Raw genomic sequence first — 17,887 nt, forward strand, 5'->3', positions numbered from 1 at the left:
ATTATTTTATAATTAAAAAATTGTGCATTTCGATGAACAGCTGGCAGTTATTACCATCCCCCATTCCACTTAATGCAGAAAATACATGTCTGGAACCCAGACGTCTGATATTTCTAATGCCATATATAATGGCCTGCTCAGACTGTGCTTGTACTAACCTCCTGCGTTTGGGTACCAGACAAGAGCCCAAAGACAGGTCCACCCTATAAGCTGACTCTAGCTGATCCTAGAGAGAGCCAGTCCCCCTCTTTCAAGGCATTATTTTCACTGAAAATTTATCACTGCTACCTTTTGATCGAAAATGCCTCTGAAAATCAACACGTGGGACATGAATTTTTTTTTTAATTAAAAAAGTAAACAAAGAAGAATTTTAATGATTTTTTTTTCAAGATGTCCATGGGGAGATAAGGCTATTTCTCTACTATTAAACTAAACGGCATTGTGGCTGGTTGTCCTGTCCAGAGGCCAGCTGACAGTCTGGACACAACTCAGTTAAACCCCACCACCTGGGCAGCACAAGATCCAGCACCCAGGCACGGGACTGGTTAACTTACAGGTATAGAGTTCCAGTGCTCCAAATACCTCCTTTTTTAGCAGAAAGAAATGATACTCAGTGAACTTTGGAGTGGGAGGCATCACTGAGGGATTACATACTATGGGAGACAGAGGACTGAACTCAGCTGCTGAGTGCCCTACCAGTCCCCAAGCCCATGTCGCTATGAACCCCTTTGTGATGCTAATTTGTTCCTCCCACAGAGACATGTTCAGGCAGATGACTTACTTGTCTTCTCTGCATCGACCTAAGCTCTCTGTGGAAACCCCAAGTCTTGAAGCCTTATTGCATCTTCCCAGGCATGGCAGAGTCTCACCAGATTCTGGTTCATGTCATGTTTGGGAACAAAGACATGGGTCCACCACTCAACCTCCTGAGAGAGGCATCCTGCGGGCTCACAGAGAATCATAGAATGGTTTGGGCCGGAAGGGACCTGAAAGATCATCCAGTTCCAACCCCCCTGCCATGGGCAGGGCCACCTTCCACCAGCCCAGGTTTCCCAAAGCCCCGTCCAACCTGGCCTTGAACCCTCCCAGGGAGGGGGCAGCCACAGCTTCTCTGGGCAACCTGTGCCAGGGCCTCACCCCCCTCACAGGGAAGAATTTCTTCCTTAGATCTAATCTAAATCTGCCCTCTTTCAGTTTAAAGCCATTACCCTTTGTCCTATCACTGCAATCCCTGATCAAGAGTCCCTCCCTTTCAGCCCTGGGAGGCCGCTCTAAGATCTCCCCGGAGCCTTCTCTTCTCCAGCTGAACCCCCCAACTCTCTCAGCCTGTCCTCACAGGGGGGTGCTCCAGCCCCCCGAGCATCTTCATGGCCTCCTCTGGACCCATTAGAGCAGGTCTGTGTCCTTCTGCTGTTGGTGCCCCCAGAGCTGGACCCAGCCCTGCAGGGGGGGTCTCACCAGAGTAGAGTAGGGGGGGACAATCCCCTTCCTCGACCTGCTGCCCACCCTGCTCTGGGTGCAGCCCAGGACACAGCTGGCTTTCAGGGCTGCAAGTGCACACTGTTGGCTCACAGTCAGTTTTCCATCCAACAGTCCCAAGTCCTTCTCCTCGGGGCTGAGCCCTGTATTTGTACTTGGGGTTGCTCCGCCCCATGTGCGTGCACACACGCACACACACACACACACACACACACACACACCCCACTTTATGCACACACAGAGTTTACAGACACAGTCAGGTACAGGCACATCAGCACAGACACACAGCCTTCAGCTCAGTGCTGGCTTGCATCTCCCGCTCATCCCCAGGGCGTCAGCTGATGCTGTGTGGACACAGTCACGTTCCCTCAGCCACAGAGCTCTCTGCTCGGGCACGTGCTGGGGCGATGCGTTCAGAGATTGTACCACACTGACAGGCTCAGGAGTGGTGTTGGCGCAGGAGGCAGATCCTAAAGGCACCCACACTCCCTCTAGACAGACTGCCTTGGGTGCCAGGTGTCCCAAGATTGCCATGGCTAGACCTTTTGAGTCCCTGCCCTTGCTGGGCCACATCACGGGTGTCTCTGGCCTCCGTGCCATGCACAGGCAGGTGTGCATCTGTGTGCACTGAAAGGCAAGAAAATATAGCATCCTTCTTACATACTGCCAAGCAGGGAGGGAAACCCGTGTGTTTGTTGCAAGTTCAAAGCTCTTTGCAGCAATATTTCTCTCTTTAATCTTATAGTCGCATTTTATGTTTGTTACACAAAAAGTCCCTTTACTCCTCCTGAAGTCCCTTTCTCTGATGGATGTCCGTTGCTACAGAGGATCCAGGATTTGCTGGTGCTGCTGTTGTGGGGAATGTCAGACTGGGGTGATTTCTCTGATCTGAGACATCTTGGGTGTAATTTACCTCCTTTTACTGCTTGCGGGGGTAACCACATGGTGTCCTGTGGCCCCTGCTAACAACAAAATCAGAAGCATGTATTGCTCTGGGTATAATTCCTAGGGCACACAGGTGACTTCTGGCTGACTGAAGTCTCTATATAAATGTGTTCATGATCTGTCCATAATTTATACCACAAGCAAAATTAAACTAGAGTACACCGGACTCAACGGAGCAAGTGAATAAACATCTTCTCACCACTTCTTGGGGCTGCATACCATTTAATGCATGGTACCTCACCTCCTGAGAGCGCTCCTTTCTATGGGAAATCAGCTTCTCACCTGAAACAGTCCCCTGGATCCTATTCTTGGGCTAGCAGAGGCTGAGGACTGATGCCCAAAGAGACAACCATGGAGGAGAGTGACGTATTTTCTGAAGAGACAGCTGTAGCCTGGGAGGAGGTAAAGGGGAAGGGAGAAGGGATTTTGCTTTGCTTCGTGGCTGATCTTTGATCTCCTCCTTTGATTTTTGAATACAACCAACCACAGTGGAGCTGTGTCCTCTTAGTTACTGTGGGGGGAAGAGAAGGAGAAGGGACTTTGCAAAGGAGCAGGCTAAGTGCACACGTTGGTTTCAGATGCTCTCCACGCTTCCTCCATGCAGGTCTCATCTTCTCAACGAGCATCTCTGGGCCATCTCAGTGCCCAGCTCTGCTGCTCTACCCTGCCACCAAGACCAGCTGTGGGTTCCCTGTTTGCTCCTGTTCCCTCTGCTCCTCTTTGGCCTCTTTTCACCCAGCGTCAGGCAGAGAGAGCCCCGGTGCTGCCCAGTCCTCTCTCTCTTTCTCCCCCATCCTTCCCTTTTCTTCCCCCCTTCAACACAGCGAGAACCGGCGGGAGTTGATGTTCATCTTGGTGACCCCGATGAGCTTGAGTGGCGTGGAGAGGCTGAAGGAGGTCATGAGGGGGAAGTCACAGAAGAGGTCAGAGAGCTCGTCCCTCTCTTCCAGCTCGTACGTGGCGTCGTTGAGCATGCGCTGGTGCAGGTGGCAGGTCTGCTCGATCTTCAGCTTGTTGATGTCGCTACGAAGGCGCATGAGCTGCCTCGCAAGCTGCTGGTCCTGCAGGCGCATTTCTGCCTGAAACACAAGATGGAGGACGGGGAGAGAAAAGGCTGTTGGTGAGGACACAACAAATTTGCTTATCAGGCTACTCCCTGCTAATGGGAAACGTAACTCAACTAGATCTGCTACACCATTGCAAAGGAAGGGACACAAGAATCTTCCAAGCCAACGATGCATACCAGCTCAGGATGGTGAATTTTCAGTGCTCAGGATGTCTGTGCCAGCTCAGGTTTTCAGGAGCACCGGGAAACTGGATTTAAAGCCATCCATGCCCAGGATGTTGTCTTAAGTATCCATCAGCAAGGCTTCCAAGCCTCCCTATCAACCTTAAGCAAAGCCCAAATTAATTTTGCTCATAAGGGAGCAGCCACGGTGAGAAGTAGCAATTAGAGGTGGAGAGGAGCAATTAGAAGAACCCCAGAGAAATGATCCCCAATTACTCGGCCTGGGTTTCCAGTCTGCATAAATCAGAGCTGGCTCATGACAGCCAGGAATGCGGCCCTCCACATACCCCATGGCTTATCTCGCTGGTTTGAAGTGGCTCTTGGGATGGGACCTCCACAGTTTCCCACAGGAGAGAGAACAACTATCCCGCAGGCTAATGAGCTAAGTGTTTAGGAGGAGTTTTTTTTTCTCCCCTGGCACCTAACTTCAGAATTTTTTTTTTTTTTTTTTTTTTTTAAATTTCAACTTATAATTAAGCCTAAAATTTATTGCCACAGGATATTGGAAGTCATGAAGGAAGGAGGTGAACACTTGGTGCAAGAGTCAGCTTTTGTCTGGGGAACAGAAGCAGGCAGAGCTAGAACAACAGATGCTGAAAAAACCAATTCCCATGTCTCACCCCACTTCCCTCCTCACAAAAAAAGCAACAAACCACAAAAGCCACAAAGAAAAGAGAGTGGTGGGAGAGAAGCTGAACAGCTCTTAGTAAACTTTGTGGCTTAAATCTCTCTCTAAGTGCTGGAGACAAGGGAGAAAACTGGCTGGAAAACAGTCCTAGATGAGATGTCTTGCCTCTTTCCCTGGTGTTGCCTCCACCACAGGACATGAACTGACACTAGAAAGAGACTCTTGGCACCAAGCCTGATTTTGTTTTGTTTGGGTTTAGCTTTTATTTTCCTCCCAGTGACTCCCTGGGCATGTACTGTCCTCACTGCCTTCTCAGTGCATGAGACGATGACCTGAGCTCATCTCCAGCTGCACTGGGGAGCTGCCCTGACCCCAAATCCATCCTTTACCTCACTCCTTTGATTTGCATCCCAGGTTTCTTGGCTCCCTATGGTTAGAATGAGCTCAGAAACAGACCCAGACTACATCGACAGCAATAGATTAAATAGTGCCTTGCAACACAGTGTCTCCACTTGATCATGAGCAAGGTCCTGGCATCCTCTGAGCTGAGGCCAGCTCTCATAGTCCTAAACAATTCCCCACAGGCACTCTTCAGGAGTTAACACAGATGGATTTATCCTCAGTAGGCATTTGGGATACAGCCATCTTGTCTGGATTTTAACAGCATGGATGTGGTCAGACCTTACTGGTTTGCCTCCAGGCCTGAAAATGAGCTGTTTAGTTTACAAGTACAGATGTAGCTTTGGGGGCAGAGGATAAATTTATTCCTGGTCTGGTGGCTCATGCATCAAACTGCTAAAGGGAAGGGAGGAGGAAAAATTACCATTGGGAGGCTCTGCAGGTGGCCGCGATATTTCTACAAGAGCTTTATGATGCCTGATGCATGGGCTGCTGCAGCGAGGCTGTCAAGCAAAGCATCCTCGGGGTTGCTCTAGTTTGTGGCATAATCCCTCCTTCTCCTCCAGGCAACGCCTCCAAAGATGTCAGGATTGCCCCTTGCAGCACTGCTGGTCTCACAGCAAGGTGAAGCAGCCACCGTAGGTGTTTGAAGGGCTTGGAGGGAAGCCTGGCTTTGCTCCAGCTGTTTTCTGCTGCTGTTGGGAAGCTCTTTGCAATGCTGTGATCAGAGCCTAAACCAAGATATGACAGGAGGATAATGAAAGTTAATCCGAGCCAAGCAAGGCTTTTATCACTCCTGCACCGTGAAGGCATCCTGAAGGACCTTGCCTGGTGCTCTCAGCCAGCAACTGGATTCCGGTTTGGTTGCCTGGAGAGGATTAAGCCACCTTTGTACAAATCTCAGAGTGAATCTCTGTCTCTCATGAAATCTCTCTTGAATTGTTTGGACGGTTGTGGCCATTTAACTTCTTTAAAAAAATAATAAATCACTATTTCCTTGCAGACCTTGTAGCCTGTGCCTCCAGCAGAGTAATGCCACTCGGCAGGTTTTTCTTCTCCCATGTGAGTTGCAATGAAAAAAAAACCAAAACAAAAGCCCCCAATCTGTTGATATTTTTCCCTGTTTCACAGTGAATACTGCATCTTGGCATTTTATCAGGAAGGCGATTGTGGGTGTTATTGAACTGACCCTTGGTAGTCATTTCTTGTCAGTTTATCAAGCTACATAAGAAATGTCAACAAATGCTTTCATTAAAGGCTTTGAGGAATGCGAGATTAAAAAAATCCAAAACTCAACATCAAAAAGTGTTTTAAAATGAATTACGAGGCCATTGTGGAGAGGGATGTGAGTTGGAGATTGCTATTTTCCCCCTGCAAGCCAGCTTTTCACTTGCTTTTGACCAGTTCTCACTTTCCCTCTTTTTTTGAGGAACCCTTTGGGTGCTCAGTCTCCATTCACCCTTCCTTACCCCCATTGGACCTGCTGGCCCTGGTGTTCGCTGAACCAGCTGCTTCTGCAGCCACGTGGCCTGTAGGGTGGGGGCGACGTGGCATGGGACAAAACCACCACCCATCTACATTGATCATCGAGTCTGTGACAGCATCTTAGACACAGCCCTGCCTGACAGCAAGGGTGACCTGTTGGATGTGCACCACCAGCCAAGGCTTTCCCAGGGGGAGAAGGTTCCCTTCTGTCCTCCAGGAAAGAAAGGAGGAACAAACTCTGGCAGCGGTTGACTAAAGGATGACACGCACAGTGAAGAGATGGCACAGGGGATGAGGGCTGTCACTGCCTGTGCCCCTCAGGAGGCGCCCTCAGCTTCTCGAGGGCTCAGGAGTGCTTTACACGGGGATGGGTCCCATGGGGGTCGAGGGGGTGATGGCTGGGTGGGGAGCAGAGCACTAAAGGCCCCACTGTGGGCAGGAAGGGTGGGCTGCTCTGCAGGGCATGGCCTCTCCTGCTCCTCCTACTCCTCCCCAAGGCTTGTCCTGAGATGCAAACACTCTGTCTTCCCTCCATGGATTTGTCCTGTCAAACCTTGCTTTGTTCAGAACCACTCAGAAGAGTAGCAGAATTTGGGTCTGAACCCAGAAATTCTCATTCTCCTCCTCTTTCCCAGACATTCCTCATGAACGCTAGAAACATTCAACCCATCCCATGCTGAGAACTAAACCATCTCTAGAAATGATTAATGATGTCTTTTTAGAAGGAGCACAGTAAAATCCCACAAAGATTTCTGGAAAGAAATAATGGGATTAGAGGTGCCACATCACGGGAAGCCATGGGATTCTGGTTTGCACAGTTCATCCACAGGGTTAGTGACCACAGCGTAGCTCCATGCACCAGTTCATCTGTGTGGGGTGACAGCATGGTCCCACGCACTCTGTGCAACATCCTGGAGAAACCCTCGGGGACCACCCAGCAGAAGCTGTGCATTTTGCTCCCTTCAAGTCTCACACGCCCAGTGCAGGCACAGTCTCAGGTATGTCTCGCTCACACGAATCACTTTGCAACACAGTCTGCCTCTTTCTGCACGCCCAGCTCCAGCAGGCAAAGAGCTGCTTTTCATCTGCATGGTTGGGACACGCTGATGGGATGGACAAGCTGCTGGTTTCAGTTTCCTTAGGTGGGAGGGGGAAGCAAACCCAGGCCCTTCCCGGCAGAGGAGCTACTGCAGCTCCTAGGCTGAACAAAGCTGGACCACAGAGGCCCAAAGGAAGACCAGGAAGGATTTTCTGTTTGGATTGAGCCTTAGAGTATCCCAGGGATATTTAATATGGGGAGGAAGAAAGAGTTTTGGATGCATCCTTGCCTGCCATCCAGTCTTAGCCCAAATAGGAAGCTCAGGGTATAGCCTAAACTTGTCTTCAAGTTTGCCTTAACTGTACGGTCACAGAGAGGAAGACCAGTAATGCTCCCACTGCCAATGGTCCATCTCTCTGTGTCGCTAAGGGGGGATGTATCAGCAGAGAGCACCTCGTGCCATGGAGGTCTGGAACTCCTTGGGACCTCTTCCCAAAAGTGAAGTCCCCTGTGGACATCATCCCAGTCTGTGGTCCATGAAGCTCAGGGTGATGGTCCATGGAGAACTGACTGCTCCCATGGGGATAGCCCTTTTTATTTCCAGAAGATCAAAAGAAACTTAAATCTAAAGCGGTTCTTTCCTAACTGAGTGCAGCCACTTGGATTCAAACACAAAGAACAGGCCGGTTATTAGACCCTTGCCAAACACTTCAGAGAAGTCAGTTAAGTCTGTGTGTCGGTTTGAGGCTTCATCTTCAAAGATGCTCAGATGCCACCCTACCATGTCTAATTTTAGATGCTCACGCCCTTGTGGTGCAACCCACAGCCCTAGACGAGGTACCTCATCTCCTTCTGCAGAGCCTGGGAGTTACACACCACCGAAGTCCAGCATACCTTTGCCAGCTGACACATGCAGAGCCTGATGTGGGACCCAAATCTCACGGTTCTTCAGTGTTGAGTTTAGTCTGTGTTGACTCCCTTGGAAAAGACCATATGACCATTCCTGAGGGAGGTAGTTACTTTTTTTTTTTTTTAAATTACAAGGTGCTAAAATGCTTCCAGGACTGGGGATTCTGTACCTTGGAGAAATCCCGCTGACAGAGGAAAAGCCTGTCAGCTTAACATCTGAGTGAGGTGAACAAAGGGACATCTCAGTGGGCTTTCACGTGGGATTACACAGGAGAGAACACATAATTTCTCAGAGCTGCACTTACATCTCTTCTACACACCTAACTCCACATCCACCCCATGAAACTCCCTCTCTCTCTAAAACAGGGTGAATGTCACTTGGGGACAGTCCTGTTGTGTGATAATTCCCAAACCATGCCCCTGTTCTAGCATTTTAACACTAGAGATGACCCCGCTCTGGTGCCTGTGCCCATGCCCTTTCACTGCTTTAAATAAAAACACAGAAAAATTCTTCCTGGGCCTGCTGTGTGGCAGAGGACTCCCAACGCAGGCCAGTCTCCATCATCATATCCGTGCTTTAGACTCCTTCTCCTCCTCTCTACCTCCAAACAATCACAGAGCAATCTGCAATGGGGCTCATGTCAACACTGTTTTGGTGCCACATCATTGTTTAAATTCACTGAAGTACTTCTTCCGCCGGTATCAGTATCCCAGAGATAATAGCAGTTAATATTTAATAATAAATGTCCGACCAACAGGACATAGGTGTTTTACAATTTCCCAGGGAAGAGCATCAGACATTTGTGTTCCTTCTCAAGAGTCTTTCCTGCATTCTGGCTCACACACTTCAGATTTTAGTGCCTAACGCTGGTGAATTTGAGACGAAAAGCATATTTTCCTACTGGAACAAAGTCAGAACTATTCTAAGATGTCCCAGCTCATAGCAGAGTTTTGTTCTTTAACCACATTTAGAAGGAAAAGGACTCTCTGAGGGCTTAATTTTTGAACGTGTAAACATTTGTTCTGACAACTTTCATAAACAAAGAAGGAAATACAGTCTGACCACTCTGATCCTTGGGTCTGTCACCATAGCCTGGCTGGTGATGGCTTTACTTTCAGTGTTGATGAAGAGCAGCCACGCTTGACAGCGCAAAGGCAAACACTAGGGCAAAGGAGAGGCAGAAGGAGTCGGGGAGGGAAGTGCTGCAGCCCCGGGGCGGTTCAGCACATGCTGAGTGCGGCGATTTGCTCGTACACCTACACAGAGCCTCAGTGCAAAAACAAGAGCAGGAGTTTGCATGTCTGAATAAATCACCTTCTCGGGGCCAGATTCTCCGCAGGTCCCAGCTGACGCGGCTGGCTGGAGCTCAGTGGGCATATGTCAGTCCTACAAACCAGGGCCAGGACTTGAAGTGCAAAATCAGGTCCTGGGACAGGTCATGTGGGGTGAAAGACCAAAACCAGCAGATGCTCAGTAAGACCTTGGGTTTGCCCTTCACTACTGAACAGGAGGAGACTGAACCTGCCTGAACCTGGACCAGAGCAGACTGGAGACACGGACGCAAATTCCTTGCAGCGCTGGATGACCCCTTTTGTGTGAACTGGGAATGATGCTTCAGATTTTACAGGTAACTTTAATTTTAAAGCTGGGCACTCCTGGACTATCACATGACAAAGCAACTAATCCATGCCGTGGCCTGTTCTGTAGCACCACAGCCAAGGGGAAGTTTGGGCACGCACATCCTACTAAATTCACTTTGCTGCCACTACTGATTTTGGCTGGGATAGAGTTAATTCCAAAATTGGGTGGTCCCGTACAAATTGCTTGTTGGGAACAGTCCCCAGCATGTACAAACTCCTGAAGCTCTAACTGTTTGGCAGGGTGCTATCTGGTAGGAGCCAAGCCCATGCTGGGGCCATGCTGTTGAAATAACCCAGCCTAAACACGCTGGTAGCTGTGATGGGGGTTGCACAGTGTGGGTGATGGAGCTGCACGCACTGCATCGTTGCATTTCATTCAGTAAGGACACGGGCTGGTGTACTTCTTCTCTGCGTAGCAATCTTCACATACACCAGCTTTTGCCCTTTCATTGGATAGATGAATCCTACACACTCTAAACTGACTTCTCATGACGGACTGCGTGGAGTGAAGGGAGAATTCACCCTGCAGCAGAGGCAGATTTCATCCCAGTTATGACTACTGGATCATTTTTGGATGTTCTTGAGAACGTTGCCCAGGATACTCAACACTTGCTTGGAGTAAGGCTGGCTTGCATGGTGCTCCCTGGTCTCCTAAGTTAAATCAGACCAGAAGGATGGATTGCCTGCTTTGAGTGACCCTACCCACGGTGTGGGGTGCTGGTGTCCTGCCTGGTTGCCCCAAGCAGGGTGCTGTCTGAGGGATACTGCCCTTTCTGGCCTTGGCTCCTGCTTTAAGTAAATATATAAACTTAGACATAACCATATCCCGCTATGAGGCTTTCCTGATTGCTCTACTGTGACAACATGGGGATAAACAAGGAAAAATCCTGGCTGTGTTGGGATGTGTGGAAGCTTGTTCGTTTCTTTGAAAAGAAACTGGGTGTCACCCTTGAAATGTAATGTGAAATGCATCTTTTTGTTCCAGCATCCTGTGATGGGATGGCCTTGCTGTGTTCTCGCTGTTTGCTGGCAGCTCTTACCCGACAATCGTGCCTCCAACATAGCTATTTAGCTGTGTGGTCAGTCAAATATATGCTCCCTCTTTTGGGGAAATTGTTCTAAATTACATGAGTCATGTCCAGATCCAGCAAAGACTGGTATAATTAAGAGGCAAGAAAATGGAAAGTGAGCAAGAATTAGGGTTTGCTTTGCCCTTTTTCTTCTTTAATTTAAACTTTTCATTTTCGTCAGATGGTGGTTTACATACCACACCCCAGTCTAAAGGGTATAACTGGGCTCTGGGACTTTTTATGCTTCCATCACGGGCAGAAACCGAAAGCACAAACCTAATGTTTTAAAAGCCGGGGCTCTGAGAAGGTAAATCTGCTTCTTATTGTCTTTGGGCATCTTGAGATTCGGGGCTTACATCAAGCGCTCTGTGAATTTAAGATTGTATCACAGATACAAGCATGGACCCAGATTCAAGTCTGCGATTTGGAGTGGAGATTCTCCAGAGCGCTGAGTGATTTTTGGAGATCAGCTCAAAACTCTTCCTGATAGTCCTGGATTCCTTAAAGCACTGCACCCACCTTCTGAAAGCCTGAGAAACAACTTAATTGCCAAAGCTGTGACATCCAGAACCACCTCTATAAATAACTTCCCTAGAGACCAATCTAGATGGGTGAATACAGCAAGGGCAACTAAAAAAATAAATATTATATAAAGCAAAAGTTGCAGACAATTTTTAAGAACTATTATTCATTGTTGTGCAATGTTTTGCTCTAAGACTTTCGGTGCTTATCAAAAGGAAGGCGTTTGCACTGGAACATTTTCACACGTGTGTCTGAACCACAAGTGATGTCCCAGTCCCCTGGGACCCTGTTGCAAATATTTCTGCTGTCAATACAGTTGCAGATGCTGGTGGGACTCACAGACAAAATTACAATGAGGCAACAGAAACAAAGCCACATGACATGAGTTGTTTCCAGTCATGTGGGCCAAAAAAATTAAGATTTTTCTTTCCAGTGAGGAGAAGGGAAGGATCACGGGTCTTGGTGTCTGCTTGCTCCTACACTTGTGAAGAGCACTGGGACCAGTACTCCAGGCCTGAAAACAGATGCCCTGATCCGGTCATGTCCATCCGACCGACCTGCTATGGCCTCCAGAAAAGATGTGCTGCATCCACGCTTCCTCCTGGGGAATTATCCCCAGGCTGTGCTGAGCTGGGTTGGGAGCTGCTTGCATCAGCACTAGTTGGCCCAGGCCAAATTCGTGCCAAAGACCGTGATGGCAACACAACATACGAGCTGCCAGCACCCATGGCTTTGTCTGCTTTCCTAGCATAGATACAGCATTTTTGTCTGGTCTTTCTCTCTGTGAATCTGCCAGTTCATAAATACCAGAAATAAACATGTGTAAGATAGGACCCAAGGTTGGGATGGGAGGATGACGGAAATGTGGACCAGCTTCTAGTGAAGCAGGAACAAACACATGAGGAACCTGTAAGAGCTGGATGAGGAGGGGCCTGAGGTAAGGTTCTGGCATCATGCACACAACAGAAGAAGGAATATTATTCATTAGATGGTTCGAAGGAAAAGGAAACACTTGGTCTCACTGTGCAGAAATGACTTAGGGGAAGTAAGTTACCATAAAATCTTATAGAGTATTACGAGTTGTTGTTTGGTGTTTTTTTTTTTTTTTTTTTTTTAAAAAAACAGGAGGGTAATTAGGGAGACACTTGGAAGTTAGATCGACTCATGCCTGTTAAATGCAGTGGTCAGCATACAGCCTCCTGCTGAGGGAGTTCCTAAATGGCCACAAGCTGCAAGGGCAGATCCAGGGGACAGATCTAGTCACGGCTCCTTCCTACAGCCCTGACAAAGCATCCCTTCCTGATCCCCATCAGAGATGGGCTATTGCACCAGCAGTGCCCACGTATTCACGGTGTATTCATACCCGCTGTATTTATCTGAGTGTTGAGATACAGATAGAGAAGCAGGGAAGGGGACAAACTGCTAAAAAGTCCTTACTAGTGCAACCATATTTCCCCAGCCTGCTGGATGCCAGCAGGGATGCTGACATGGACCCAGCTCCTTCTCTGAGGTTGTGGTGCTCTGACATTTGCCTTTTCCCTTCCCTGGGCTTCTCCTGCTCCCACCAGCCACCAAAACCACAATGATTGATTGTTGTCTTTTCACCTGGGATTGAAGGCGGGTAGGAACAAGCCGTCGCTTGTTTCCTCATTTTTATTCTTTTTTTTCCCCTCTTGAAAACTGTGCTGTCTAACAGGGACAGGAAACAACTTACCAGTTCCTTTCTGAGCCATGTCAAAGCTTCGTCAATGCTCTCAAAGCCCCCTATTCTCCCTGAGGTAAGAGTCACCTTGTCCTGGGCAGGGCTTCCATTGAGATGCAGCTGCACCTTCCTCAAGTGGACAGGCTCTCCCATGGCCTTTTTGGCCTCGGTTGCCTCCTCCTCTCCTGCTGGCTGAGGGCTCTTCCATGCCTGCTCCTCCAGCTTTGCCTTCCACTCCAAGTAGGATGGGCGCCTGGTCTCCAGTCTCAGCTTTTCTGTTAATGCCTTGAGGCTTCTCAGATGGTCATCAGGAGGAGCAGCACCTCCAGAGCCAGTATCTGTGTTGTCCAGAGCCTCTTCTATTTGGATTTTGGGTAGAGACATCCTCTCTGGAACTCAAAGAGCATAGATGTGTGTTGCAAAGGGCCAGGGATGAAGGTGGGAAACCCTCAGGGCTGGACCAGCTCCTGCAGCGTGACAAACACAGCCCCTTGGAGGAAAGCTGCAGAGGCAGCGGCTGTTGCTCAAGCACCACGCTGTCCCTGGATGAACACCTAGAATAAAAAGCAGAGGGTTGGTTTCCAGTTTGAGAAGGAAAATGGAGCAAAAAGGGAGAGACAGCTCTTGCTGCAGCAGAGGGAGCAAGGGCTTTGGGAGAGGCACAGTGCCAAGGTGCTCCTAGGGAGTGTTACCTCACCTCAGCTATCTGACTGCTTTTGGGGCAGGAACAGACAGGCTCTAGCTTTTAGGGAAGCTCTGGTTACCTACATCTCCACTCTTAACTCAAGGGGCCATAAAAGGGTTTGCCAAGGAGGCCAGGACACATTCACAGACCCATCTGGAACTGTATCACACAATTCAACGTCCTCTGGACACAGCAGTGGCTGTTGCTGGGGGTCGGGGTGTCTATTCATGCTGGTTTGCTGCTTTTCTGGTGGGCAAACCTGTATCTTTCCTCTTGGACAAAACGGGACCAGGTGAAGTAAGACCACTCAAACTTCTCCCTAGAGTTTGAGACAAAAGGAGAGCTGGGAAAAGTGGCACGCTGCTTTTTTATTTTCCCCCCTCAGTTTTACAATTTTGAGTTTAGGTCGAAGTTTGCTCAAGATGCTAATCTGCAGCCAAAAGATCTGTGCTGGGGTCTCAGGGCAGGAGCCTGGTCCCCATGCAAGTGTGGGCATTACCTGGGGTGCTGGCATGGTTTGAGTGGAGATGTCTGCACTTAGGGAGGCTTGGACTTGTGGTTTCCATCCTTGGCCATGTCCTGTCTGCCCCTTGGGAACGGTCCCCTTGAAAACACCCTGGTGGAGGAGAAGCCAGTAGATTCCTCCCGGCTTCTCCTTCTGCCACCCCATGTGGGCTCAGAGAAGCTCTGCCCAAAGCTGGGATAGCAAACCGTGGGACCTAAAGCAACAGAGGACTCAAACAACTCCGCAAGAGTTAAGCTCAGGCAGCTTCTGCATTCATTTGCTGGTAGGATCAGATAAGAGACTTTCTCAAGGTCGTATGCTCATCTATGGCTGAGCTAGGAATAGATCCAGAGCTCTCATCTACACATTGAACACAAAACAAAATACTTTTTTTGCCTGCCTGGTAACATGCCCAGAAAGACCAGCCAGGACGTATGCAGCTTTCTAGCAGGATGCACTAAACCACAGCAATATGAGTTACTCAGCCATTCTTTTCCCTGCTATTTGTGCCCACAAAGACGTGTGTAACTCTGAAATCCAGACCATAATTATGCCTCTTGAACCTTTTCAGTAAGAAGATTCAATTTAAAATAAACACCAACTGAGAGTAAGATTTATCCCACAATTGTGTGCAGGCACATGAGCTGAACGAGGAGTTGATAATATACACACAGACAGTCTGGGGGTGGAGAATTAGTCATGTTGCGGTCTTGTTCCTGCTCCCATTTATGTTAATGAAGAGTTTTACGGTGAGCGGGAGCAAACACAGATACTATATCAGGTTGAAGCCAAAGGCTCTCGTTCCCGGAGCAGCAACAGTTTTCCTTCTTCTGTTGAAAAACAGATTGTACGGAGGGGAAAGCAGAGAGCTGCCTGTCAGACGGTCAGGTCCTGCATCAGCTCTTGCACAGATGCTCTACAGAGCTGAGGGCATGTCGATGAAAATTCCACTTGCCTCCAGCTCCAACCTACCAAAATCAATAAAGGAAAACACCTAATGACTTAAAAACCCTCACCTCCAAGCTTTTTTTTCTGTCCTTTGAGGTGGAGATTGCTAGGGGTGGCCAAAACCAGAAGCCCAGCAGAGTCTGCCTGCAGCTCCACACTGGGCTACTGGATTTGGTAACCCCTAACAAAGATGATATTTTTACTGTAAGGCTGATTTTTCTGCACGCCACGGCTACAAATCAGAGCCCCCACAAAACCTTGTGTCTTCAGCATATATAAAATCCTCAGGGTGGAAAAAGGCCCTGGCTATTGGGGCCCTGAGTACAGCTCAATTAACATTTACAGCATCAGGCTGTTAAAACACAACAGCAGTTTGCTTGCTACCGCCCCACTGCCATCTCCCCTTCCCCCTCACTGCCTCCCAGCAGCTGTGGAGGGATTTGATTTTTCTGCCCTGAAAGCCTCACGGATCCAACCCATCCTTCACCTCCTCCCAGGTGCAACACGAAACCTCTCATTCACTCTGTAGGGACACCCCCTCAATAGGCACGTCTGTTCCCCAGCCTGTCCGAACTCAGAAATGACAGGAAGCAGCTGCCTCTTAATTTCCTATCAATATCTTGGACTGGGATCAAAGACCTGTTGTAGAAAAAGAGATTTGAAAGTGTTAAGCGTGTGAAAAATGTCTGTGTGTGAGGCTGTAATACAAACCTGTTTGCTGCTGGAGAGCTACCCAATTCCCAGGGACAAACCTGGCTTCTGGTTCAAGTCAACAGAAGTCTCCCAGTTTCCCAGCCCCAGGCTCAATTTCCCCCTAGGCTGGCAAGTGAGTTTAAGTGATTAACCCTTGACTTGTCTTCATTATCACATTTGCCAGGCTCAGGGCATTCATTCTATGCCTACGTAGGGGTAACAGGAGTTTGGCACCAAAATGGGGTGAGGGTCTCCTCCCACCTCACTAAGACTCTTTTCACAGGGGCTTCCCCCTTCGCTTTTGTGAATCCTACCAATCCTGAAGGCAGAGGACACATCAGGTCACCGAGGCAACAAAAAACCCCTTTCCTTTCTTTGTTGAGCTAGGTTTGCATCAGAGAAAACAGCTTAACTGACCTACCCTGCAAGCTGTAGTGCAAAGGGATTAGTGGAAGCAGACGTCCAGGATGGAGAATCGAACTGGATTGCGTGTGAAGTCTTACCACGCCAAGACTCACGGAGCTGGCATGTCCTGAGGCTTGGCTTTTGCCTGGTTACAGGTCAGCAATGCAATTCCTGCTCTCTCCCATGCCAGACACACCTTGTGAAGCTCATGGGCTGTCCTGTGCTCTAAGAAACCAGGAGCACAATCTGCCACCCCAACTTCCCTCTGCAGCCATTCCTCCAACCCTGAAAGCAGATGCAGAAGACCTGTCCCCCCATCACACACTTCATGCATTAACAGCAGGGGATGAGGAGAACGGTGTGAACATCCCATGGAAAAAAAAAAAAAACAAACAGGTGTGATGGGGTAAGGAGGCAAGGGGAGGTGTACAGGAGTGTGAGAAAAAGCTTCACTTCGTTGTCACTGATGATGGATGCAGTTCACGGTCTAAAGGGAAATTGCACAAAACGATGCTAGACACAGCCTTTTAGCCTGCGGGAAATTTATGTGCCTGAGAAGTTTTATACATCTGTGCTTTCCCCATCAGCTTTGAGCACAAGGCATTCATGAGGCAGCGTTGGTTGGTGTGTGCCAGGCCAGGCCAGCACAGGTACAGCCTGCTAAATTCAGGGATGTAAATAAGGGCACGTGGGGTTTTGGAGGGTCCCACACTGAGGAGCAAGAAGTCTAGGAGAAGAAAGGAAAAAAAAAGAAGAGAGAAACACCCAGGATGGAAATGGATGGGAAAAAGCGAGATAAATAAAACAATCAGGCCAAAGCAGAGGTGTGGGGAGGAAATTATTTTTCTCCCTTCGCTATTCCTGGTGGACTTCAGCTTACTGTAATATCATTTTTTATTACAGAGGAGCAGCAGTGATTGTAAGAGTCTGTATTACTCTGCTTGTCTATTCTCTGAGAAGAAAAAAAGCCTCAGTATGAGACAAAGCCCAGCTGAGGGAAGCCCTTTTGCAGGGTGAAGGGGTGCCTGCATAGCCCACGGGTGACATTTCTGGCATGGGCTAAACAGGGCCGAGGTAACAGCTCAGCCCATTAACAACCTTTAAAAAGCACTTCAGCCTCCTTTATGCCTCAGTTTCTCCTTCACTGAGTAGGCAGATCATGCCACTGAAAAAAAAAAAAAAGAAAAAATAAAATAGAAAAAAGAAAAAAAGCTCTGAGGATCTGCAGAGACGTACAGAATTCACCTCCGGTATCTTCAGGTCTCTCGACCTCATCTGGGTGCCCACACTCTCACTATAACCAGTGCAGGGGCACTCTCCTACAAAAGAAAACTCTAGAGTAAATCGCATCTGCTAACATCATCACTGAGCTCCACAGGTCACAGCGGGTGAGGAGGACCCTGAGCCTGGAACCGTGGGTGGAAGAAACACGGAGGTGGATGGAGAGGCGGGGGGGATGGTGCCCAGTGTGCATAACCCGCGCAGGGAGTGCGGTGTTTGTTTTCCTTCTCAGCACAGCACAAAGACAGGGGGGGGGGGGGGGG

The 17,887-nt window shown here is 48.8% G+C and overlaps 1 protein-coding gene across 1 annotated transcript in view; it reads right to left on the reverse strand.

Annotated features, from left to right (window-relative positions):
• Positions 1-1,550: 1,550 nt before the first annotated feature.
• Positions 1,551-17,887, reverse strand: part of FAM167A (family with sequence similarity 167 member A) — a 20,956-nt gene continuing 4,619 nt past the window's right edge. Inside the window, exons 2-3 of the mRNA XM_026846425.1 lie at positions 13,120-13,661; positions 1,551-3,503 (exon numbers count right to left, since the gene is read on the reverse strand). Coding sequence (XP_026702226.1) covers positions 3,240-3,503; positions 13,120-13,491 — 636 coding nt within the window. The 5' untranslated portion in view covers positions 13,492-13,661 and the 3' untranslated portion in view covers positions 1,551-3,239. The remainder of the gene's footprint in view (positions 3,504-13,119; positions 13,662-17,887) is intronic.

The sequence above is a fragment of the Athene cunicularia genome, assembly GCF_003259725.1.
Source record: "Athene cunicularia isolate RWA chromosome 3 unlocalized genomic scaffold, athCun1 chr3_part1, whole genome shotgun sequence".
NCBI lineage: Eukaryota > Metazoa > Chordata > Aves > Strigiformes > Strigidae > Athene > Athene cunicularia.